General features: G+C 45.0%; 2 protein-coding genes across 2 annotated transcripts in view; one reads left to right on the forward strand and one right to left on the reverse strand.

Moving 5' to 3' along the window:
• Window positions 1-10118, reverse strand: part of RAD52 (RAD52 homolog, DNA repair protein) — a 94250-nt gene extending 84132 nt beyond the window's left edge. Inside the window, exon 1 of the mRNA XM_065525168.2 lies at window positions 9165-10118. The gene's annotated coding sequence lies outside the window, so the exon portion shown is untranslated. The remainder of the gene's footprint in view (window positions 1-9164) is intronic.
• LOC141407996 (uncharacterized) overlaps window positions 9927-26463 on the forward strand; it is a 43092-nt gene continuing 26555 nt past the window's right edge. The window contains exons 1-2 of the mRNA XM_074005950.1: window positions 9927-9957; window positions 10032-10839. Coding sequence (XP_073862051.1) covers window positions 9927-9957; window positions 10032-10839 — 839 coding nt within the window. The remainder of the gene's footprint in view (window positions 9958-10031; window positions 10840-26463) is intronic.

Genomic DNA, 26463 nt, shown 5'->3' on the forward strand with positions numbered 1-26463 from the left:
TCAACATGAGTTTTGGGGGAACACAATTCAATCCATAATATTCTATCCTCTGAACACCCAAAATTCATGTCCTTCTTACATATAAAATACATTTACCCTGATCCCGACAGTCACAAAAGTCTTAACTCATTTCAGCATCAACTCTAAGTCCAAAGGCTCATTTAAATATCATGTAAATCATAGCCAGGTGCGGTAGTTCACACCTGTAATCTGAGCATTCTGGGAGGCTGAGGTGGGCAGACAGCTTGAGGTCAGCAGTTCAAGACCAGCCTAGGCAACATGGTGAAACCCCATCTCTACCAAAAAAAAAAAAAAAAAATTCAGCCAGGTGTGGGGGTAAGTGGCTGTAGTCTCAGCTACTTGGGAGGCTGAGGGGGGAGGATCACTCGAGCCAGGGAGGCGGAGTTTCCAGTGAGTCAAGATTGTGCCACTGCACTCCAGCCTGGGCGATAGAGTGTGACCGTCTCAAAACAACCACCACCACAACCACCACCACCACAATAATAAAAACCCAAAATAAATATTATCTAAATCAGGTGTGGGTGAGACTTGAGATATGAGTCATTCTGTGGCAAAGTTCCTTTCTGGCTGTGAATGTATGAAATCAGGCCAGTTATGTACTTCCTGAGTATAATAGTGGGACAAGCATAGAACAGACATTCCCATTCCAAAGGCAAAAACTGGAAAGAAGACAGGGACATGAGTCCCAATCAAGTTCAGAACCTGTAAGACTTTAGCCGGGCATGGTGGTGCGCGCCTGTAATCTCAGCTACTCAGGAGGCTGAGGCAAGATAAATGCTTGAACCCTGGAGGCGGAGGTTGCAGTGAGCCGAAATTGAGCCACTGCACTCTAGCCTGGGCAACAGAGTGAGACTCTGTCTCAATAAATAAAATAAAATAAAATAAACCTATAAAGACAAATTCTGTTGAACTTTAAGGCTCAAGAATTGTCTCTGGCTTGGCACTCTGCCCTCCTGGCCCGGTGGATTAGCAGGCTTGCCTTCTAGGGCCATTGGGGAGGCAGCATCACCACGTTGGCCCCATCGGTCCTGGGTAGCAGCCATGCCTCTGAGGCACTGGATGGCAGCAGCTGGACTCTCTCGAACGGAGGAGACATCTCAGCTCCCCAGACCTGTATCCTCTGGGCCTGCAGTCCGAATGGCAGCCCCGTTGCTAAATAAATCTCGTTTGGGATCAGTCTTGCCTTTTCTTCAAGTGTAACGTGTGTTCACAGCCAGGTAACTCTGCTGCCTCACCCCTTAGGATCCCAGAAGTACGACAGCCTTCCTTCCTTCTGTCCTATCTGTGTCCCCTGTAGTCCAAGATGACAGTGTTTATGCTGGCATAATCTCATCTCTCTTCCTGGTTTGTGCTGAGAAAGCTGAATAAATCTGTAAATTGCACCTATAATCTCTATGAAATGCTGAGAATTTTTCATAGCTTTAAGTTCTGTTTTTGCTTACTAATTCCCTCAGTTTATCTTTCTTCCCACATTTTACTAAAGCAACTACAAGAAGCTAGGCCATACCTTCAACAGTTTGGTTAGAAATCTCCTCAGCTAAATAACCAAATTTATCACTCTGAACCTGCACTTTCCACAAAACACTAGAACACCATTTGGCCAAATTCTTTGTGGAAGAAAGGATGGCCTTTCCTGCACTTTCCAATAATGTGTTCCTAATATTCATCTGAGACCTCACCAGAATCACCTTTATTTCTTACTCCTACCAACAATCTCTTCAACACAATCTAGACTTTTTATTTATTTATTTATTTATTTATTTTTTGCGGGGGGAGACAGGGTCCTGTTCTGTCACACAGGCTGGAGTGTAGTGGTGGGATCATGGCTCATTCAGCCTGGACCTCCCAGGCTCGAGTGATCCTCCCACCTCAGCTCCGCCCCCTACAAACCCCCTGCCCTGAGGAGCTAGCACTACAGGCGTGCACATGCCTGCTGATTTTTGTTCTGTTTTGAGACAGAGTCTCACTCCGTCATGCAGGCTGGAGTGCAGCAGTGTGATCGTGGCTCACTGCAACCTCCACTTCCTGGGTTCAAGTGATTCTCCTGCCTCAGCCTCCCGAGTAGTTGGGGTTACAGGTGTGTGCCACCAGGCCCAGATAATTTTTGTATTTTTAGTGGAGACAAGGTTTCCCATGTTGGCCAGGCTGGTCTTGAACTCTTGATTTCAAGTAATCTGCCCGCCTCAGCCTCTCACAGTGCTGAGATTACAGGTGTGAGCAGCTGTACACAGCTCAATCTAGGCTTTTTCTAGCATGCACCTCAAAACTCTTTCACTCTCTACCCATGATCCAGTTCCTGAATTACTTCCACATTTAGAAAGCATTTATTAGAGCAGCACTCCACTTCTTGGTATAAAAATCTACATTATTCTGCTAAGGATACCATAACAAAATAATACAGCTTGGGTGGTTTAAACAACAGAAATTTATTTGCCACAGTTGTGGAACCTGGAAGTCCAAGATCAAGGTATCAGCAAGTTGTTTTTTCCTGAAGCCCTTCTCCCAGGCTTGCAGATGGCCATATCTTTTCTTTTTTTTTTTTTTTTTGAGACAGAGTTTTCCTTGTCGCCCAGGCTGGAGAGCAATGGCGCAGTCTCGGCTCACTGGAACCTCTGCCTCCCAGATTCAAGTGATGATTCTCCTGTCCCAGCCTCTTGAGTAGCTGGGAATACAGGTGCACACCACAATGCCCAGCTAATTTTTGTATTTTTAGTAAAGACAGGGTTTCTCCACGTTGGCCAGGCTGGTCTTGAACTCCTGACCTCAGGCGATCCACCTGCCTTGGCCTCCCAAAGTGCTGGGATTACAGGCATGAGCCACCACACCCGGCCGGCCAAATCTTCTTGGATCCTCACACGACCTTTTATCTGATGTGTGTCCCTGGTATCTCTTCCTCTTCTTATAAGGACACCAGTCCTAATGGGTTAGATACCATTCTTATGACTTATTTAACTTTCATTACCTCTTTAGGGCCTCATCTCCAAAAATAGTCACACTGCGAGTTAGGGCTTCAACATATGAATTTTGGAGGAACATAATTCAGTCTTTAACAGTGTAATGGATGCAGACAAGTTTTAAAATATTTATTTATTGTGGTAAAATGTAAATAACATAACACTATTTTAACTATTTTTTAGTGTATAGTTCTGTGGCATTAAGTACATTCACAATCATCTGTAGCCATCACCCTTATCTTCACCAGAAATGGTTCTTCTTCCCAAACCGAAACTCTGTACCCATTAAACACTCCCTCTTCCTCTTCCCCCATCCTCTGGCAGCCACCATTATTATTTCTGTCTCTATGTTGTTTTTTTTCTTTGAGACAGAGCTTCGCCCTTTTGCCCAGGCTAGAGTCAAGTCGGGCAATCTCGGCTCACTGCAACCTCCGCCTCCCAGGTTCAAGCAATTTTCCTGCCTCAGCCTCCCGAGTAGCTGGGATTACAGGTGCCTGCCACCACGCCCAGCTAATTTTTTTGTATTGTTAGTAGAGATGGGGTTTCGCCATATTGGCCAGGCTGGTCTTGAACTCCTGACCTCAGGTGATCCACCTGCCTCAGGCTCCCAAAGTGCTAGGATTACATGTGTGAGCCACCGTGCCTGGTCCTGTCTCTATAAATTTGACTACTTTAGGTACCTCATATTAATATAATAATATCTATACTTTCATCATTGGCATATTTTACTTGGTGTAATGTCTGACATGTAGCATGTCAGAATTTCCTTCTTTTTTAAGGCTGAATAACACACATACACACACAAATTTTATATATATATATATATATGTATTTTGAGATGGAGTCTTGCTCTGTCGCCCAGGCTGGAGTGCAGTGGCGCAATCTCAGCTCACTGCAAGCTCCGCCTCCCGGGCTCACGCCATTCTTCTGCCTCAGCCTCCCGAGTAGCTGGGACTACAGGTGCCCACCACCACGCCCAGCTTATTTTATTTTACTTTACTTTATTTTGAGATAGAGTCTCGCTCCGTCACCCAGGCTGCAGTGCAGTGGCCCAATCTCGGCTCACCGCATGCTCCGCCTCCCGGGTTCACACCATTCTCTGCATCAGCCTCCAGAGTAGCTGGGACTACAGGCGCCCACCGCCACGGTCGGCTAATTTTTTGTAGTTTTCAGCAGAGACGGTGTTTCACTGTGTTAGGCAGGATGGTCTCGATCTCCTGAATTCGTGATCCACCCGCCTTGACCTCCCAAAGTGCTGGGAGTACAGGTGTGAGCCACCACGCCTGGCCACACCCGGCTAACTTGTTGTATTTTTAGTAGAGACGGGGTTTCACCATGTTAGCCAGGATGGTCTCGATCTCCTGACCTCATGATCCGCCTGCCTTGGCCTTCCAAAGTGCTGGGATTACAGGCATGAGCCACCGCGCCCAGCCAACACAAAAGTTTTATATTTTGATGAAGTCCAATTAATTTTATTTTTTTGGAGACAGGATCTTGGTATGTCACCCAGGCATAAAGTACAGTGGCACAATCATGGTTCACTACAGCCTTGATCTGCTGGGCTCCAGGAATCCTTCTGTATCAACCTCACAAGTAGCTAGGACTACAGGTGCGTGCCAACACGCCCAGCTCATCTTTTAAATTTTTGCAGACATGGGGCGTCTCTTTATGTTGCCCAGGCTGGTCTTGAATCCTGGGCTCAAGTGATCTTCCTGCCTTGGCCCCACCAAAGTGCTGAGATTACAGGCATGAAGCCACTGCGTCTGGTCTCAATTTTTTTCTTTTGTTACTTGTCCTTTGGTCTCACAGCTAAGAAACTATTGCCTAATCCAAAATCATGAAGATTTATAACTGTATTTTCTTCTATGAGTATTTTAGCTTTAGCTTTACATTTAGGTCTTTGATTAATTTTGAACTAATTTTCATATGTGACATATGGGTTCAACTTCATTCTCTTGCATGTGATATACAATTGTTCAAGCACCACTTTTTAAAAAAACTTATTTATTTATTTATTTGGAGATGGAGTCTTGCTGTATCGCCCAGGCTAGAGTGCAATGGCACAATTTTGGCTCACTGCAACCTCCAGCTCCCAGGTTCAAGCGATTCTCCTGCCTCAGCCTCCAAGTAGTTAGGATTACAGGTACTCATCACCATGCCCGACTAATTTTTGTATTTCACTATCTTGGGCAGGCTGGTCTTGAACTCCTAACCTGGTGATCCACCCGCCTCAGTCTCCCAAAGTGCTGGATTATAGGCCTGAGCTAACATACCCGGCCTTTTTTTTTTTTTTTTTTTGAGATGGAGTTTCACTCTTGTCGCCCAGGACGGAGTGCAATGGTGCAATCTCGGCTCACTGCAACCTCTGCCTCCCAGGTTCAAGTGATTCTCCTGCCTCAGCCTCGCGAGTAGCTGAGATTACAGGCATGTGCCACCACATCCGGCTAATTTTGTATTTTTAGTAGAGATGGGGTTTCTCCATGTTGGTCAGGCTGGTCTTGAATTCCCGACCTCAGGTGATCCACCTGCCTTGGCCTCCCAAAGTGCTGGGATTACAGGTTTGAGCCACCAGACCTGGCCTTGTTTTTAAAATAGAGGCAGGGTCTCCTTATGTTGCCCAGGTTGGCTTTGAATTCCTGGGCTCAAGCAATCCTTCTGCTTCCCAAAGTGCTGGAATTACAGGGTGAGCTATCACATCCAGCCTGCTTTTACTTTCGAGACAGGGTCTCACTTTGTTGCCCAGGCTGGAGAGTGGTACCATTACAGTGCATTGCAGCCTTGAACTCCTGGGCTCAAGGGATCCTCCTGCCTTAGCCTCCCAAGAAGCTAAGGACTGCAGGTGTGTGCCACCATTCCCGGCTAATTTTTTATTTTTTTTGTAGAGACAGGGTCTTGCTGTGTTGCCTGGGGTGGTCTCTGACTCCTGTCCTCAAGTGATCTTCCTGTCTCGGCCTCCAAAAGTGTTGGGATTACAGATGTGAGCTACTGTGCCTGGCCTAAACTGTTTTAACGATAGCAAGACTATCTATGCTTCAGTAATAGGTTGGGTGTAAAAGTTGAAACCCTTAAAAGCAGCAGCTTCTCTCTTTTTTTTTTTTTTTTTAATCATAGTAACTAATTGTTCTGTTTAATTTTCTCTTTTCCAGGAGTTCTCTCTCTCAGAACTCCTCTCCTTCTGTTCCAATCCAACTTAGCTCCTGGGACTTCCCTTTATTGTTTTCCTGAGTTGTATCTAGTGATTACTGGATGTTGTCAGATACCCTGATTTCCTCCTCATTTTGCTCGAGCACACGTTTAAGTAACTCTTTTTTTAAATTTATTTTTATTTTCTGAGACGGAGTTTTGCTCATTGTCCAGGCTAGAGTGCAATGGCACAATCTCAGCTCACTGAAACCTCCACCTCCCAGGTTCAAGCGATTCTCCTGCGTCGGCCTCCTGAGTAGCTGGGATTACAGGCGCCTGCTACCATGCCAGGCTAATTTTTGTATTTTTAGTAGAGACGAGGTTTCACCATGTTGGCCAGGCTGGTCTTAAACTCCTGACATCGTGATCCACCCGCCTCAGCCTCTCAAAGTGCTGGGATTACAGGCGTGAGCCACCATGCCTGGCCTGCCAGTTTGATTTTTGTTCTTTTATGAGCTCCTTTTTTTCCTCTTTGGAAACTTAGAATCTTCTTTACATTTAGAGTTCAAACATTTCACATGGTTGAATTTTTTTTTTCTTTTAGTTCTGTAGTAGTGGATTCTTTCAGTTCTAGGAAATTTTCTTGCATTATTTTTTTCAATAATTTTCTGTCCTTCATTTACTTTGTTTTCTCTTTCTCACATAATATTAGTCCTGTTGAATTGATTCTTTATCTTATTTTCTCTCACAATTTCCACCTCTTTGTATATTTATTTATTTATTTATTTATTTTATTATTTTTTTTTTACTGAGACAGGGTCTGGCTCTGTTGCCCAGGCTGGAGTGCAGTGGTGTTATTTCAGCTCACTGCAAGCTTGCAACCTCTGCCTCCTGGGCTTAGGCCATCCTCCCACCTCATTCACCTGAGTAGCTGGGATTACAGGCATACGCCACCACACTTGGCTTATTTTTCTTATTTTTTTTTTTTTTGTAGAGACAGGGTTTTGCCATGTTGCCCAGGCTAGTCTTGAACTCCTGGTCTCAAATGATCTGCCTGCCTTGGCCTCCTAAAGTGTTGGGATTGCGTACGTGAGCCACAGCACCGAGCCCTATTTTCTTTTTTGAAATAAGGTCTCTTGCTCCGTCACCCAGACTGGGGTGCAGGCTCCTAACGTGTTGGGATTACAGGCGCGAGCCACTGCACCCGGCCCTATTTTCTTTTTCTTTTCTTTTTTGAAGTCAGGTCTCTTGCTCTGTAACCCAGGCCAGGGTGCAGCACCACCATCCTGGCTCACGGCTCCCTTGACCTCCCAGGATCAGGCAATACTCACACCCCGGCCTCCTGAGTAGCTGGGGTGTCCTCCAGGATGTCATGTGCACATCACCGGACCCGGTTAAGTTTTAAAACAGTTTTTACAGAGACAGGGTCTCACTATGTTGCCCAGGCTCCTTCTATTTTCTTTAAAAGTTCAGTGATTTTACCTCTCAATATTTTAATTAAATTTATAATTTGGCAATTTATTTTAAATTTCAAGATCTACTTTTAAACCTTGGATTGTTACTTCATCTGAGTATGCTAGTATACTAATTAGGTTTTCCTTTCTACATTCTCTGAGGTTTCTGTTTATCTCCCCCACACTCCATGTTGGAGACTTCTCTTAAAAATCTAGTAACGCTTAGTTGTCTGTTCATACATAAGATGAGGCAGTTGGAATGCTGATGGGGAGTCTTGTGAACTTGGGAGGTGTCTTAGTCTATTTTATGTTGCTATAAAGGCATGCCTGCGGCTGGGTAATTTATAAAGAAAACGGGTTTATTTAGCTCACAATTCTGCAGGCTCTACAAGCAGCAAGGCACTAGCATCTGCTCAGTTCTGGTGTCATGCTGCATCAAAACATGGCGGAGAAGGTCAAGGAAAAGTGTCTGTGCACATGCAAAGAGAAATCAAACCCGAGGTGAGTCCTGGCTTTAAAACAAGCCACTCTCAAAGGAGCAAATCCATTCTCCTGATAACCAATGTAGTGTCGCAAGTGGGAGAACTCACTATTGTAAGAATGACACCAAGTCCTTCATGAAGAATCTGCCCCCATGACCCACACACCTTCCACCAGGACCCACGTCCCAATACTATCACACTGGTAATCAAATTTCAACATAGATGTGGTCGAGACAAAAATACCACATCCAAACCACAGCAGGAAGTTCCTGCCAACCTGCCCAACTTCACTTTACAGTGGGTGGGTAGGAAATCAGCTATTGTGCTAGGATAAAGAATGCTTTACTCTTAGGCCATTCAATACTCAGTTAGCCCAAATCTCCCCAGATTATCAGAATACTTAATTTTAGCCTGGGATAAATGCCTAGATATTGTATCTGAGACAGAGGGAGAGTTCTGTTCTTCCTCATATAGACCTTTATTTAGTCTCCCTGTTCTCAATCCTGCTTCTCACTCTCGCTCTGTCTTGTAGGTATCTCCAAATCTCGGTCTCCCTAAAGCAGTTCTGGGCTGACAGCCCCCCCTTCCTTTCTGCAGCACCCTCTACACCCATTCCACATTATGGTTTTCTTCATTTTATTTTGTCAGACCACACTTACTTTTCACATGTCGAATTGAAAAACAATTATCTTCCGATGCCCCCCTTCTCCTTTTCTATTTTGTATCATTTTTATTTATCATCATTTTATGGGGTCTCAGGAAGAAGAGGCAGTAAATACATGTGCTTGGGTAGCTAGCTTTAACAAAAAATCCTAAATGTAGGTTTTAAAAAAGATCTCTGGAGCAGGGTAGGAAAATAATATTTGTTGCCAGTGTGGTGGCAAAAAATAAAAAATAAAAATCTGAATCTGTGTTAGGACAGTATTTCTGTGTATAACATAGCGCTCAGCAACTTAACTCTCCAGATCCACGTATTTTAAGGACACGATGTATCTCAGACACCGACTTCAAACCTCACTTTACAGTTAAGTAAGACCACAAGTAGAATGATTTGCCTGAGGCCACACAAGTAGACAGTTGGAGAATGAGAACAGAAAGATCTATTGACTCTCAGTTCTATTTTCTCTTACCTTACCACACTGCTAGGGAGTAACAAGATGGGCAGATCACGAGTCAGATGAGAAAAGTCAAAGGATGACTTTTCCTGGGTAAATAGCCGGATGTCCAAGAAATGAAATGCTGGTCTGGCAGCACATCGTCTAACAGTTGGTAGTCGTATGTGGGAAGTACTGAATGGAGAGATGACAGCAGGCCCAGGAACTGCAATCATCCAAGTGCATGTCGATCCTGGGAGGGAACAATTAAGAGTCCGGGCAGGATGAAAAACAGTAGAAACGGGTGAGTGAATGCATGTGAACGCAGAGAAGCGACTGGAATTTGTTAGTGGGATTATGAGGCAGTGGTTAATTACGGTGGCGGAGGTGAGTAGGAGTAAAATGATGGCTTTTAACTCCTTTTAAGGACACCGAGAATTATTTTAATAAACACTGGAAGGCTGGGAATAAATATAATTCACACCATTCTTACTTTCTTGATTTAGAGATAAGCTTATCTACATCCTTAAATTAATGGCCGTAGCTACCCTCTGCATGGTTCCAGAAAAAAAAAAAACCAAAACCCAAACCGGCTGCGAGTCTGCACGAGAAAACCGGGTTGCTCCAGGCCCCAGCCGCCCGCCGACTCGCCTAGCTGTCGGAGGCCAAATACACAGCTCCCGAAGCCGCGTCGGGCACCGCGCAGGGTCGGAACCGGGACACTAATTTCCGCCCACGCTCCCCGCGTCCGGGCCGGATCACCACAGAACACGACGTCCATTGCTGGGGTCCTCGGCGATGCCCGTGTGCGCAGCCCCGCGAGTCTCAGGTCAGATGGCCGCTCATTTCGCGGCCACGTTCCGCCAAGCTAAGGGGCAAAAAACCAGCTTTGGTGGAACAAAGCGTGCCCCCAGCAGCCACGGTCGGTCCCCGCGCTGGTCCCGCGGCGCTGGGCGGCCCCGGGCGCGGGTAACGGGCCACGGGAAGAAGGGGGCGGGGCGCCACTTAGGTTCGGGAAGACGCGACGCGGCTCCTCGGGCTTCCAGCGTCCACTTCCTACGGCAAGCGGGAAGAGACAAGCGCCGCCCCGCGCTCGCGGAGCAGACCCCGGCTCTCCCCTCCCGGGCCGCAGGGGTCGTGTGTGTGAGTGGGTACGCGTGTGTGTACGCAGGGCCGCTCCGCGCCCCTCGCTCCGTTTCGGTGCTGATCGACCGCCGCGGCGCCGAATTTCCCCCGCTTCCCAGTTCCTCACCCGCGTGTCCCGGAAGGCGCCCGGAGGCCCCCTGGCCGCCGCGTCACGCTCCCGGGAGGCTGAGGGAAAGGGAGGCAGCCGGGCCGGGAGCCCGGGGAGGCGCGCTGCGCCCGCGGCGGGGCTGGGGGCGGGGCTAGGTGTCTCGCGCAGGGGGCGGGGCGCGGTGACGTCGCGGGCGCCCGGGCCGTGCTGTGGCGGCGGCGGCGGCGGCTGTGGTAGTGGCGGTGGCGGCGGTAGTGGCGGCGGCGGCGCCCGGGCGGCAGCGGCGGCAGCAGCAGCAGCGGCAGCCCTGAGAAGGGTGAGACGGGCGCGACGGCGGCGGCAGCGCGGAAGTCGCGCGGGACCCAGAGCTTCCCCCGTGTCGCTAGCGCTGAGGCTTTTTGCCTTTCCTGCCCAGCTTCTTGCTCACGGCCCGGGCTGGGCTGGGCGACGCGCCCCCGGGGAGGGGCGGAGCTGTAGGTGAGGCTTCGCGACCCCCTCCCCCTCCCGGCCAGCCCGGGGGTGGGGAGGGGCGGGCCCCACCCAGACCACGGCGCCCACCCGCCGGCTCCACCCAGCCAGGCTCCGGGATTGGGCGGGAGCCGAGGCGGTGGATGTGGGGATCCTGGGGCGGGAGGTCGGGGACTGGGGTCTGGGGCTCTGGGCACTTGGGGAGCGGAGGGGGGGAGGCTTAGGACTAGTGAAGCTGCGGACCAGGTAGTGGGCAGACGGAGAAATTGGGGAGCCATGAGGTTGGGGTGCGGTCAGGGTGGATCTTTGGGTTAGGTGAGTGATGTAAAATGCTGAAGATGATTCTTTTCTTTTTGATGAAATGGTGAGATAAAAGATGAAGTGTTGTATTTCAAAAGGACGATGAGCCGTGCATGTTACCTTTGAGGCAGTCGGAGAACCTATTTTATTGCACTGGATCTGTCACGTTTCTACTTTAGAGTTCGATTCTTTTCCTTCTAGCGGGTTGGATGGGGGCTCGGAGAGGGAAGGTGCTTTGGCTCAGGTAAACTGAGTATGGATGGATCTGAAAGTTTTACACCCAAGAAGAGGGAGATCTTCGGTTTAGACAACTTCGTTCTGGCAGCCACCATTTGGGTCGCATTTCTCTTAGCTCCTTCAAGGTGGTGTCTTCCAGATTTTTTATCCCCCTGTGCCTAAAAGATCTCTTTATACCACCCTTTTACAGGCTGTATCCTGGTCCCTTGAGAGAAGGCCCCAGATCAGGTGGTTGCTTTGGAAGGCACGTTTCTGAATAATAGTTGCAGGTGGTTGTGGTTGACTACTTTGGGTGGATCAAGTGAACAATTTGAACAGTTCTGTTGGAGCTAATTATATGAAAAAATGCTGAAATGTTTTAAAGTACAACCGTCTTTTACAGCGTGTTGCCCAGCAAACCTTGACTTTTAGACATTTTGTGTTCAGTGCTAAATTGTTGAAATTTTATTTCTCCGTTTGCAGTTATACTTCTTGCGGTCTTTATTAAAACACTTTAAAATGAAATGGAACTTTTTTTTTGGTAGGTCCCTGAATTTCAGAGAAATGTTCTTGGAGTCAAGTGCTTTAAAAACATTTTGGGGGCATGTGTCTCACTTTGTATGGAAATATTACTAAGAATAAACAGTGTTCCATGTTCTTCACATCACTTTTTCACAACTTAGCACTGTAAATCAGAATCTTGTTTTCTGGATTCCTGCCCCCTGTTAGATTACAATATTCACTGGCTCTACTTATCAGTTAGTGTCATTTAAGCTATTTCTTGTTCAGAAAACAGGTCCCATGATAGACATGTATTATGTAATGGATGGAAGTAGACATGGCTCTCAATAATTCATTAATGGAGGAAGAGGAGCTGTCAGAAAGTGGGATTTAAGCAGTGACTTTCCCAAGGCTTACCCAGTTTATTTGGAAAAATAGCCAGAGAAGTGTTTTCCTTAACCCAAAAGAGAAATATACAGATACGAATTTCAGTAGTTGCAGATCAGTGCTTTTTCTAAGTGCCTACTTGATGAGCAGATTATTGTCTTCCAGCAAATACTTCTACTTTGTAGAGAGGTATGGGAAACAGGACATAATAGGTATTAAGTGAGAAAGTGTGTGGTCCAATTTATAATTATAAATAAATAACTGTATTCAGTTAATTCATTTGATAAAGTGAATAGTTTTGACTTTGGATTAGTTAGAAGGAAAACTTAAAATTGACATATCTAGTTTTGGCTTTTAAATTATACATAAACTTAATTAACTGGGACAAATGTGAACTAAGATACTGGGTAAAACTTGTGTGTACTCCTAAAATGACATTTGCATGGCTGGTAGTAAGCTGTGATTCTTGTCCTTGTAGGAATGAAATCACATAATTTAGGGAAAGTCTAAGGTAAAAGTAAGCTATTTCTTTCTTTTTTTTTTTTTTTCTTTTTTTTCTTTTTTTTTTGAGACGGAGTCTCGCTCTGCCGCCCGTGCTGGAGTGCAGTGGCCGGATCTCAGCTCACTGCAAGCTCCGCCTGCCGGGTTCCCGCCATTCTCCTGCCTCAGCCTCCCGAGTAGCTGGGACTACAGGCGCCGCCACCTCGCCCGGCTAGTTTTTTTGTATTTTTTAATAGAGACGGGGTTTCACCGTGTTAGCCAGGATGGTCTCGATCTCCTGACCTTGTGATCCGCCCGTCTCGGCCTCCCAAAGTGCTGGGATTACAGGCTTGAGCCACCGCGCCCGGCCAAGTAAGCTATTTCGTTTAGCATTTCTTGTGCCTACATTTTATTTTTCAAAAAATGTTGCTTGCTAGTCATTACTTGTGATATCCTTGTTGAGTCTACTGAGGTGTTTTTTTTTTGCTTTATTACCTATGTCATAGATAAGTATGCCAGTCTGTTAATTCAGCATTAATACTGCAAACTTAAAAGTGAAGGTTCTCAACTGGGCTCTGTGGCTCACACTTGTAATCCCAGCACTTTGGGAGGCCGAGGCAGGCGGATCACAAGGTCAGGAGTTCAAGACTAACCTGGCCAAGTGAAACCTCATCTCTACTAAAAATACAAAAATTAGGAAGGCATGGTGGCGCACACCTGTAACCCCAGCTACTCGGGAGGCTGAGGCAGAAGAATCGCTGGAACCTTGGAGGTGGAGGTTGCAGTGATCCGAGATTGCGCCACTGCACTGCAGCCTGGCTCACAGAGCGAGACTCTGTCTCAAAAAAAAAAAAAAAAAGTGAAGGTTCTCATAGCAACAGCTGCTCGGTTTTACACTATGTTTACTTTTAGAAGTAGTATGAGAGTTGTTAAATGTGTATTTTACACATATTCCATCAGAAACACTAGTGGAGAAAGATCAAGGAATGAAGTATTTTGGTCAAGAATCATTACATTGATTATCAGTTTTCAGAGACATATAATAAAATAAACAGCATACAGATTATGTGGAATATAAGTGTTTTTCTTTTTCGTGTGTGTGTGGGGAATATAATTGAAATTTGTTGCTCACCAAGTGTTTCAGTGTATTAGAGTGTGGGTTCTGGGGTCAGGGTGCCTGAGTTCAAATCCTGGCTTTGCCATGGTATGATGTAGGGCAAACTGCTTAATGTTGTTTATATCCTAGCCTTAACCTGTGCCTTAATTTCTTCATCTGCAAAATAGAAATAATAACAGTAGTACCTAACCTCTTAAACTGGTTAAATGAATATGAATTAATTCATGTATTTAGAACACTTTGGGCACATAATTAGCTGGTTCACTAACATCATTTGAAGTTTTACTGTGAATACTATTTTTACTTAATAAGTATGTATTAAATACATATTATGTACCCCATATCCCAGATGCTGGTATCGTAGTAGTGAACAGGTCTCCCAGCACTTTGGGAGGCCGAGGTGGGAGGATGGCCAGGCACTGTAGCGACACCATGTCTCTACAAAAATAAAAAAATTAGGCCAGGCGCGGTGGCTCACGCCTGTAATCCTAGCACTTTGGGAGGCTGAGGCGGGTGGATCATGAGGTCAGGAGTTCGAGACCAGCCTAGTCAACATGGTGAAACCCCATTGCTACTAAAAATACAAAAAAATTAGCTGGGGGTGGTGGCACATGCCTATAATCCTGGCTACTCGCAAGGCTGAGGCAGGAAAATCTCTCGAACCCAGGAGGTGGAGGTTGCAGTGAGTGGAGATCGTACCATTGCACTCCAGCCTAGGCGACAAAGGAAGACTCTGTCTTTAAAAAAAAAAAAAAAAATTAGCATGGCAGTATGTGCCTACAGTCTCAGCTACTCAGGAGACTGAAGCAGGAGGATCACTTGCGTTTGAGGTTGCAGTGAGCTGTCATTCCGCCATTGCACTCCAGCCTGGGTGACAGAGGGAGGGAGGCTATCTCAAATAAATAATAAATAAATAAAAGTAAGGGCAGTAGTCAGGAGCCTATGTTGTACTGTTTCAGGTGAGAGTGTCTCTGACCAAGGTGAAATGCTGAGAAGGGGTTGGATTTTGGATATATTTTGAGGGTAGACCTATAGAATTTGTTGGTGATTGTTTGTGGGATGTGGGCCAGACAGAAGAATAAAGAGTAAGGTTGGCCTGAGTAACTAGAAGAATAAAGTTGCCGGTAACTTAAATGGAGATGGTAATTGGTGGAGCGTGTTTGTGGAGAAACCAGAAGTTGAGGGTGATGTCCAGGAAGAGTGAGAAATGTGACTGTTTGCAGCTTATTTGTAGTACTTACAATTGTGAGATAGGTGAGATCATCAGGGGAGTGAATTTTGGTAGAGAAGAGATCCAAGCATCTGAGCCTTGGGGGCTGATTCATTCCCTTATTCATTCAGAAGCTACTTAGTGAGTATGGTTCTTCTGTGTACCTTTTTAGGCATTGGGGATATAAACCTGACAAAAATCGTCACCTTCATGAAACTTACCTTCTAGATACATGGGGGGAAATGAAGAGGAACCAGTAGAGTGATGAGAAATAATTGAGTTCGGAGGAAAACCAGGGGAGTATGATGTTCTAGAAGTGAAGGAAAGGAAGCTTTCAAGAAGGAGGGAACGATCAACTGTGTCATTGTTTGAAGTTGTGTCAGAATGTTGAATAAGAGAATTCTGCTTAATTATAATGTCTAATAACAGAGAAATGACTAAATATGTTTTAGTGTGAGATAGATGAAACAAATGTAAGAGTCTTTTACTTTTAGTTTTTTACTTCTCTGGGTTTTTTTTTTTTTGAGAGGGAGTCTCGCTCTGTCGCCCAGGCTGGAGTGCAGTGGTGCAATCTCTGCTCACTGCAAGCCCCGCCTCCTGGGTTCACGCCATTCTCCTGCCTCAGCCTCCGGAGTAGCTGGAACTACAGGTGCCCGCCACCATGCTTGGCTATTTTTTTTTTTTTGGTTGTATTTTTAGTAGAGACAGGGTTTCACTGTGTTAGCCAGGATGCTCGACCTCGTGATCCACCCGCCTCGGCCTCCCAAAATGCTGGGATTACAGGCATGAGCCACCGCGCCTGGCCTCATTCTCCGGGTTGACTTTTTTTTTTTAATACTTTATGTTCTAGGGTACCTGTGCACAAAGTGCAGGTTTATTACATATGTATCCATGTGCCATGTTGGTGTGCTGCACCCATTAACTTGTCATTTACATTAGGTATATCTCCTAATGCTATCCCTCCCCACTCCCCCCTTCCCGCTCCAGGTTGATTTTTAAGAAATATTTCAGCCAGGCACAGTGTCACATGCCTGTAGTCCCAGCTGCTCTGGAGGCTGAGGCAGGAGGATTGCTTGAGTCCAGGAGATCAAGGCTATAGTGTGCTGTGCTTACATATGTGTGTAGCCACTGCACTCCAGCCTGGGCAACATAGTGAGACCCCATCTCTAATTAAAAAAATATTCATTCTTTTCAGAACAAAATAGGCAATCTGGGAGTACTAAGGAAAGGTACATGACTTTTTATTGTTGTTAATTTTATGTACACTTATTTTAAGAAATAGGTAATATATGTGCTAAATTAGAAAGTGTAAGAGAATATACAGTTAAAAGTCTCTCCTATCCCATCTAGTTCTTTCTGTAGGCAATCACTGTTTGCAGTTTCTTGTTTTTTCTTTTTAACTAGTGAAATTTTGTGTAATATGACATTCCTTACCTAGTTTAAAATTGCATAAATATAAAAAATATTTTATCTTCCACTTTGATATTGAACACTGGCAATATTTTATACTTTTTGAGAAGGGTCTTTGTTATTCAGTCTGGAATGCAATGTTGTGGCTATAGCTTACTGCAACCTTGAATTCCTGGGCTCAAATGATCTTCCCACCTCAGCCTCCAGAGTAGCTGGGACTGTAGCCATGTGCCACCATGCCCGGCTAATTAAAAAAAAATTTGTAGAGAGACAAGGCGTCATTATGTTGCCCAGGCACTGTTTTAGAATAGATTATTTAAAAGATAGTTTTAGAAGCCTGTCAAGGGAAATAGTGACTGCTAGGATCAAACATGGATTCACTAAGTCACTTCAGACAGTAGTTGCCTAGAATTGACTTGGTTACTTGACTGATAAATAAAGGAAATGCAGTAGTTGGAATTTATCTAGACGTCAGCTAGGATTTTTCATGCCATCTTTGTGGAAAGTATGAACATATGTGTCCTAGATTTCTTGAGGTCAGGAACTATCTATTAGATACTTACTAAATACTTGGTGAATGAATGGATGCTAGCATAATAATGTGAATTCACAACCTGTTGAATGGCTATCCCCAGGAAATACAGAAGTGCTTATTGAGGATCATGGGTTTGAGGAACTTGGCGTTAGACAACTCATCCATACATTTATTGAAATGACACAGGATGGTAGCAAAACTGGTGGCATAGAGGATAATGGCAGCTGTGAACTAGTTGCCAGCATATCCTCACTGAGTATGGGGGATGTCCAGGTGGTCATTAGCTGGTAGTGAAGAGGTAGAGGTCAAAGACTGTGCTGCTGAATGGCATGGGAATTAGACTAAGCCTTTTACATAAGGATTCGGGAACAGTGGTCTGGAACTGGCACTGGCAGAAAGGAAGGTACCGTCCTCATTTCCCAGTATTAGGTGTGGCGTGTAAGAGACTGAGTAGCTTTCTTTTAAAAGGACTGTATGAGAAGAGGTGTCCTGATTGGAAAGCCAGGTTTCAGTTAAGGCAGAGAGGTAGCAAGAACATTTCCCAAGGAAGTTGAGGGTCGAGGACTTTTAGAGGAGTTTCTTTTTTTGAGACGGAGTTTGGCTCTTTTTGCCCAGGCTGGAGTGCAATGGCGTGATCTCGGCTCCCCGCACCTCCGCCACCTGAATTCAAGCGATTCTCCTGCCTCAGCCTCCCGAGTAACTGGGATTACAGGCATGCACCACCATGCCTGGCTAATTTTGTATTTTTAGTAGAGACGGGGTTTCTCCATGTTGGTTAGGCTGGTCTTGAACTCCCGACCTCAGGTGATCCACCCGCCTCGGCCTCCCAAAGTGCTGGGATTACAGGCGTGAGCCACCACGCCTGGCCAGAGTTTCTTGATTAAAGAATGAAGTTCCATGAGAGTGTATTTTTCCACCCTATTGGCTTCATGTTATCATCATTTAAACTTTAAAATGTCTCTTCATCTTGATAAAAGACTCCAGATTCATACTTTATTGCTTCAAGTTGCTCTCTGCTTTACAAACTGTTTGAGTTGTCTGCATTTGCTATATATCTCTGTTTCTTCACCTGTGACTTCCTTCTCAACCTATTTCTGTCTTGTTTCTGTCTTGCCACCATTTCAGTGAAACTGAAAATAGCTAGTGAAAATACGTATGACAATAGCCAATGTCTATTTTATTGTTTATCCTGTTTTTGTTTAACCTCTTAGCAGCTGTAGTAGTTGTCTATCGGCTAGGTAACAAATTACCCCCTAACTTAAGAAACGTTTATTGTTTCCCAGTTTTTGTAGGTCAGGAATGTGGGTGTGGTTGGTACCTATGATGCAGGATCTCTTACAAGGCTGCAGTCATCTCAAAGCTCTACTTGGGGAGGCTGTTTCCAAGCTCACTCGCGAGGCAGTTGGCCTCAGGTCCTTGTTGGCTGCTTGCTGGAGAGATCAGTCCCTTGCCGTTTGGGTTTCGGCATACGATTACTTAAAATATGATTACTTAAAATATGGTATCTCGCTACTTCTGTATCAAAAGCTCTGTCAGGGAAGAGGACAGATATTAGCCAGAATCTTTTTGTAACCTTATCTTGGAAGTGATGTGCTATCACTTGATGTATTCTGTTATCAGCCAGCCACTAGGTCCGGCACACTCAAGGCGGGATTTCACAATGGCGTGAATACTGGGAGGCAAATCATTCGTAGCCATTTCAGGACTGCCTGCCACAGCAACATATGACAGAGGGGACACCTCTCCTTCCTTTGTAAAGCTCCCTCTTCTCTTGAGGTCTTCAGAGCCCTTTTCTGTTTTTCTTGCTGGTTCTCTGGGCTCTTTCTCTGTCACCTTTTTTTTTTTTTTTTTTTTTGAGGCAGAGTCTTGCTCTGTCACCCAGACTGGGGTGCAGTGGCACAATCTTGGCTCACTGCAACCTCCGCCTCCTGGTTTCCAGTGATTCTCTTGCCTTAGCCTCTCGAATAGCTGGGATTACAGGCGTGCATCACCACGCCCAGCTAATTTTTGTATTTTTAGTGAAGATGGGGTTTCACCGTGTTGGCCAGGCTGGTCTGGAACTCCTGCCTTCAGGCGATGTGTCCGCCTCGGCCTCCCAAAGTGTTGGGATTACAGGCGTGAGCCACTGTGCCTGGCCTCTCAGTCACCTTTTGAGTCATTCTATGCTCATTTATTAAATGTTTGAATTTCTTTGGGGTTTCTCATCACTTTGTGTTTCGTTTTTCACCTATATGCTGAGTATTCATTTTTATGTCTTCAGTTTTTACCTCTCTCCTGAGTCTGAGGACCACTGTATCTAATTGCCACTGAATGTTTCCATTTGGATGCCGCTCAAACTGAGCACATCCAGAACAGAATGTATGATTCCTGCACTTCCTCTCGGGTTTCTTAATTTGTTTTTTTTGTTTTTTTTGTTTTTTTTTTTGAGACGGAGTCTCGCTCTGTCACCCAGGCTGGAGTGCAGTGGCCGGATCTCAGCTCACTGCAAGCTCCGCCTCCTGGGTTCCCGCCATTCTCCTGCCTCAGCCTCCCAAGTAGCTGGGACTACAGGCGCCTGCCACCTCGCCCGGCTAAGTTTTTGTATTTTTAGTAGAGACGGGGTTTCACTGTGTTACCCAGGATGGTCTCAATCTCCTGACCTCGTGATCCGCCCGTCTCGGCCTCCCAAAGTGCTGGGATTACAGGCTTGAGCCACCGCGCCCGGCCTTAATTTGTTAAAGGACACTACTGGGTGCTTAAGTGGAAATGTATGTGGGGTTCTTGATTTCTCCCTCTCTTCCACCTTCCATTTTACTATTCCTTTTTATTTTTTTAAAGCCATGGCTGTTCAGTGATGGTGTGAATGTTTTTATGAGGTAGTGCGTCCTCTTCTAGGTTGCAGGCATTGAACCTGGTGCTAGGTGATTTTTTTTTTTTTTTGAGATGGAGTTTCGGTCTTGTTGCCCAGGCTGGAGTACAGTGGTGTGATCTCGGCTCACCGCAACCTCCGCCTCCCGGGTTCAAGCGATTCTCCTGCCTCAGCCTCCCGAATAGATGGGATTATAGGCATGCGCTACCATGTCCAGCTAATTTTGTATTTTTAGTAGAGATGGGATTTCTCCATGTTGGTCAGGCTGGTCTTGAACTCCCGACCTCAGGTGATCGGCCTGTCTTGGCCTCCCAGAGTGAGTGCTAGGATTCCAGGTGTGAGCCACCGTGCCCGGTCCACTAGGTGATTTTTAAGGTTCCTTCCAGTCTTGAGATACTGCGTGTGTAGCTGTGAAAGATTTTTGAGTAGGAGATGCATGATCAGGGCTGTGCTTCAGAAAGGTGGCAACTCTTGAACAGTCATTTTTAGTTGTTCACCAAAGAATGAACCTAAACACCTGTATTCCTTTTAACTTTCTTTATTATGGTGTGCTAAGTGATGAATAGATAATTTTTATGTGACAGCCTTTTTGTATATATTATTTTTATTTTTTCTCATTGTTATGCATTTATGTTTGGAAGCCCTTTTGCATGGAAGTAAGGTAATCAGGCCAGGCGTAGTGGCTCACGCCTGTAATCCCAGCACTTTGGCAGACTGAGGTGGGTGGATCACTTGAGGCCAGGAGTTCAAGACCAGCCTGACCAACCTGGCGAAAACCCATCTCTACTAAAAAATAAGAAAAACTACCTGGGTGTGGTGGTGCATGCCTGTAATCCCAGGTACTCTGGAGGCTGAGGCACAAGAATTGCTTGAACCCTGGAGGCGGAGGTTGCGGTGAACCGGAATTGTACCACTGCACTCCAGCCTGGGTGACAGAGCGAGACCCCGTCTCAAAAAAAAAAAAAAAACCCAATGGGACGAAAATTTGTGACCTTAAATTAAGTGTCTGCCATCCTGGCCAACATGGTGAAACCCTGTCTCTACTAAAAATACAAAAATTAGCTGGGCGTGGTGGTGCACGCCTGTAGTCCCAGCTATTTGGGAGGCTGAGGCAGGAGAATCGCTTGAACCTGGGACGCGGAGGTTACAGTGAGCCGAGATCACGCCGTTGCACTCAGCCTGGTGACAGAGCGAGATTCCATCTCAAAAAAAAAAAAAAAAAAATTAAGTATCTCTGAAATTGTAAAAATTTCTCAAGAAATAAAAGTCAGACCTTAAACATAATTTTACTGTAGGAATATAATTTATCTTTTGAAGGAATTCTTTCTTGAAGCCATTAGTTATGTATTTATTTTTAATTAATTAACTGTTTTTTTTTTTTTGAGATGGAGTTTTGCCCAGACTGGAGTGCAGTGGCATGATCTCGTCTCATGGCAACCTTCGCCTCCCAGGTTCAAGCGATTCTCCTGCCTCAGCCTCCCAAGTAACTGGGATTACAGTCATAGGCAACCACACCTGGCTAATTTTTGTTTTTAGTAGAGATGGAGTTTCACCATGTTGGCTAGGCTCGTCTCAAACTCCTGACCTCAGGTGATCTGCTCGCCTCAGCCTTGCAAAGTGCTGGGATTACAGGCGTGAGCCACCGTGCCCAGCCTATTTTTAATTTGTTTTTTAGAGAGAGGGTCTCACTCTGTTGCCCAGGCTGGATGCAGTCGTGAGATCAAAGCTCACTGCATCCTCAAACTCTTGGGCTCAAGTGATCCTCCTGCCTCAGCCTCCTCAGTAGCTGGGACGACTGGTGCTTGCCACCTTGCCTGGATAATTTTAAAAATTGTTTTTTGTGGAGATTGGGTTTTGTTTTTTTGCCCAGCCTGGTATCGAATTCATAGCTTCAAATGATCCTCCTGTCTTGGCCTCCCAAAATGCTGGGATTACAGGCATGAACTATTGCTCCCGGCCTTGAAGCCCTTCTTGAATGTAACACATATGTAGAAAAGTATGTAAAACAAAAGGAAAGCTTTACAATGTATGAATCAGACACTTGTGCAACCATGATGTGGGTCCAGCATTAGGACCTCACTGGCATTCCACAAGCTTTCCTTGAAGCTTCCCAGTCACAGCCCAGTCCTTGTCTCGTAAAGGTAATCTCTGTCCTGATTGTAGGGGAATTACCTTCTTGCTTTTTTCTGTGTGTGTAGACCTTTTTAGTTTCGGCATAGTTTTGACTTTTGCATCTTCATGTGCATGGAATCCTTCGACTCAACATTTTGTTTGTAAGATTTAGATTTGTATGCAGCTGTACATTTTCATTGCTAAATAGTATTCTGTTGTATAAATATACTATAGTTTATTATATTACTGATGGATGTTTAGGTTGTTTCTAGTTTTGGGCCATTATGGATTATGCCACTATGACTATTCTTGTAAAGTCTTTTTTTTTTTTTTCTGAGACGGAGTCTCACTCTGTTGCCCAGGCTGGAGTGCAGTGGTGTGATCTCTGCTTACTGCAACTGCCGTCTCCTGGATTTAGGCGATTCTCCTGCCTAAGCCTCCTGAGTAGCTGGGATTCCAGGCGCCCACCACCACACCCAGCTGTTTTTTGTATTTTTGGTAGAGATAGGGTTTTGCCATGTTGACCAGACTGGTCTCGAACTCCTGGCTTCAAATGATCCACCTGCCTCAGCCTCTCAAAGTGCTGGGATTGCAGATGTGGGCCCCCGTGCCCGGCTTTTTTTTTTTTTTTTTGAGACAGTTTCGCTTTGTCACCCAGACTGGAGTGCAGTGTTGTGATCATGGCTCACTGCAGCCTTGACCTTCTGGGCTCAAGTGATCCTCCTACCTCGGCCTCCCAAGTAATTGGGACTACAGGTGCATACCACCATGCTTGGCTATTTTTTTTTTTTTTTGGTACTTTTTTGTAGAGGTGGAGTTTTATCCTGTTGCTCAGGCTGGTCTTGGAACTCCTGAGCTCAAGTGATCTGCCTGCCTTGGCCTCCCAAAGTGCTGGGACTACAGGTGTGAGCCACTGCACCTTGCCTTGTGCACGTGTTTTAGTGCATATGTGTATATAATTCTTTTGTGTATTTAGCCAGCAGTGAAAGTCCTGGGTCGTCGGATATGCATATGTACAATTTTAGATAATTGCCAAACAGTATTCCTCGTCTGTGGTTGTACAAAATTACATGCCCCAAAGAGTGTTTGAGAGTTCATTTTGTTCCATATCTTTGCCAATACTTAGTATTGTCAGTATTATTAACTTTAACCATTCTGGTGGATTTATAGTAGTATCTCTTGGTTTTAATCTGCATTTTCACTTATTACTAATGAGGTTGAATAATTTTATGTTGGTTACTTAGGAAACCTTTTGTGAAATGCATATTCAAATGTCTTGCCCAAATTTTTTTTTTTTCCTTATGGGAGTTGCTTATATATTTTGGATATCATCCCTTCTTTGGTTATTTGTGTTGCAAATATTTCCACCTCACTCTGTGGCTTGCCATTTAAGACTTCTTAAGGAGGCCAGGCACTGTGGCTCTTGCCTGTAATCCCAACACTTTGAGATGCTAAGGAGGGTGGATTGCTTGAGTCCAGGAGTTCGAGACCAGCCTGGGCAACATAGTGAAACCCTATCTCTATGAAAAATACAAAAAAAAAAAAAAAGAAAAAAAAAGAAAAGAAATATGTTAGGACCCTGATTAGAATTTAATTGGATTTGTAGATTAATTTGGGTAGAACTACTTTTTTGTAATGTGGAATCTTTGACTAATTGAATATGATATCCCTGTTATTTATGTTGTATTTCATATCTCTCAGTAATGTTTTATAGTTTTCTGTGCAGTATTACACATCTTTTGTTAAATTTAGTCCTAAGTATCTGATGGTATCATAAATAGAATTCTTTTTTTTTTTTTTTTTTTGAGACGGAGTCTCGCTCTGTCACCCAGGCTGGAGTGCAGTGGCCGGATCTCAACTCACTGCAAGCTCCGCCTCCCGGGTTCACGCCATTCTCCTGCCTCAGCCTCCCGAGTAGCTGGGACTATAGGCGCCCGCCACCTCGCCCGGCTAGTTTTTTGTATTTTTTAGTAGAGACGGGGTTTCACCGTGTTCGCCAGGATGGTCTCGATCTCCTGACCTCGTGATCCGCCCGTCTCGGCCTCCCAAAGTGCTGGGATTACAGGCTTGAGCCACCGTGCCCGGCCCATAAATAGAATTCTAAGATCAAAGTTATTTTACTTTTTTTGTTGGTATGTTGAAATAAAACTGAATTTTGAGTACTGACTCTGTATTTTGCCGATCAAGCTTTATAATAATTTTATCTGTAGATTCTTTTGGCTTTCCAACTTATATAACCATATCATTTGTGAACAATGACTGTTTTCTGTTTTTCTTCGCAATTCTTACACCTTTTTCTTTTCTTCACTGGCTAGGATTTCTGGCACGTTGTTGAATAGAGATAGGAGACGTCATTGTCCTTTCCCATCTCGAAGGGAAATCGTTCAACTTTTCGTTGTTAGGTATGATGTTGTCAAGCACACTTCCACAAGACAAGGCAAGGCTAAGACCTTGCCTGTCTGATTTGACTGGCAGAGATAGAGCGAGCCTCTTCAGACTCAGACAGTTTCTCTGTTACATCGTCAGCAGAAGGAAGAAGAAGCCAAAGGTGCCTGCTCCCTGTGATCTTTGTCCCACACACCACAGCAAGAGGGGCTGACACCTGCAGTGTGGGCTGTGGGTACTCTGTTAATGAGGAGCCTATTCTGGACTGCTGCTAAGGGGTTTTGTATTCTACAGCTCTGCTCTAAGTTAGGCAGGGCTGAAGGTTCTATGCCTTGTCAGAACCCAGGATGCCATGAGAAACTGTCTCATGACAGGTTCTAAGGAAGGCAGGGAAGAGGGGACCTGGGAGCTGCTCTGTATCGGCCTTCCACCGTCTGCTGTCCTGGGAGGATCACAGGGCATTCCTCCCAGACTCAGATAAGCTGCAGGTCACCAGAACACTGTGGTGGAACTGTTTCCCTACAGATGTTTGTTACAGTTGCTTTTGCACATGTCCTTTATTAGATTGAGAAAGTTTCCTCCTATACCTAGATTTTTATTCATTAGTAAATGTTAAAATCTGTCCAATGTGTTTCACGTCTATTGAGATTGGATGCTTTTCCCCGCTTTCAACCCATTATTATGGCCAATTACATGGATTTAAAAATTCATTTCTACTGGTTAACAAATTTCCTTCCTCTCCTCTCCTCTCCTCTCCTCTCCTCTCCTCTCCTCTCCTCTCCTCTCCTCCCTTTCCTTCCTTTCTCTCCTTTCTTTCTTTCTTTCCTTTCTATGGAGTCTTGCCCTGTCATCCAGGCTAGAGTGCAGTGGCGTGATCTTGGCTCTGGGTTCAAACGATTCTCCTGCTTCAGCCTCCCAAGTAGCTGGGATTACAGGTGCCCGTCACCACGCCCAGCTGATTTTTGTATTTTTAGTAGAGACGGGGTTTCACCATGTTGGCCAGGCTGGTCTTGAACTCCTGGCCTTGTGATCCACCTGCCTTGGCCTCCCGAAGTGCTGGGATTACAGACGTGAGCCACCGTGCTCGGCTGGTTAACAAATTTCTAAGCATTTTTTTCCTTTGAAAGATTTTACTTACTTGAAAAAAAATTACTGTTGATGACTTTCTTCCCTCTGGCTGCCTACCTTTTTCTGTGTGTGTGTGTATAAATTTTTATTTTTTTCCTCATTGTTCTTATAGAATTCAGGTTGCTGAACTTTTCAAGGAAGAAAGACCGTATTTAACTTCTGATTCATCTTTAAGAAGTTGTAATTAATGGTCCGAGAGACTCATAGGGGTTTCTTCTGAAGTAAGAAGCAGCTATGTTTTACATCTTCAGATGCCACGTGGGTGACTTTTCTACCTTCATGGTAGTATTCACTTTACTTTCATTAAAGGGAAGTCATTTTGAGTACTTAAAATTGGTTTCCATCCCTTTTCTAAACTTAAAACGTTTTTAAAGAAATCCTTATTTATTTATTTTCACCTGGAGTCTCTCTCTGTCGCCCAGGCTGGAGTGCAGTGGTGCTATCATGGCTTACTACAGCCTCGACCTCCCAGGCTCAAGCGATCGTCTTGCATCAGCCTCCCGAGTAGCTGGGACTACAGGAGTGTACCACCACACCCAGCTAATTTTTTGTATTTTTTGTAGAGATGGGGTTTTGCCGTGTTGCCCAGGCTGCTCTCAAACTCCTGAGCTTAAGTGATCTACCCACCTTGGCCTCCCAAAGTGTTGGGATTACAAGCATGAGCCACCATACCTGGCCTCTTTTCTGAACTTTTATATGAAATTTAGGCTGTACCTTTGCTTGATGTTATTATCCCTTGCATTTAGATATAAAGTTATTAAACAGAAAAAGTTACCGAGGGTGGATAATGATTGGCGATTTCATGTGATTTTTCTGGTGGTTACTGTAGTCAGTTTTATAGCATTGCCAAGTTTCTGGTTCTGTTCTGAATAACGCGATCGTTTCTTCTTATGCTTTGGGACTGATAGTTTTTGTAGAGCAGCGGTTCTTACCGGGTTTCCTGTTACTTTTAAAATAAATTAATTGAAAATGGGCATAAATTATTTGTTAAGTTTGAACTTGAC

This window comes from Macaca fascicularis, chromosome 11 (genome assembly GCF_037993035.2).
Source record: "Macaca fascicularis isolate 582-1 chromosome 11, T2T-MFA8v1.1".
NCBI lineage: Eukaryota > Metazoa > Chordata > Mammalia > Primates > Cercopithecidae > Macaca > Macaca fascicularis.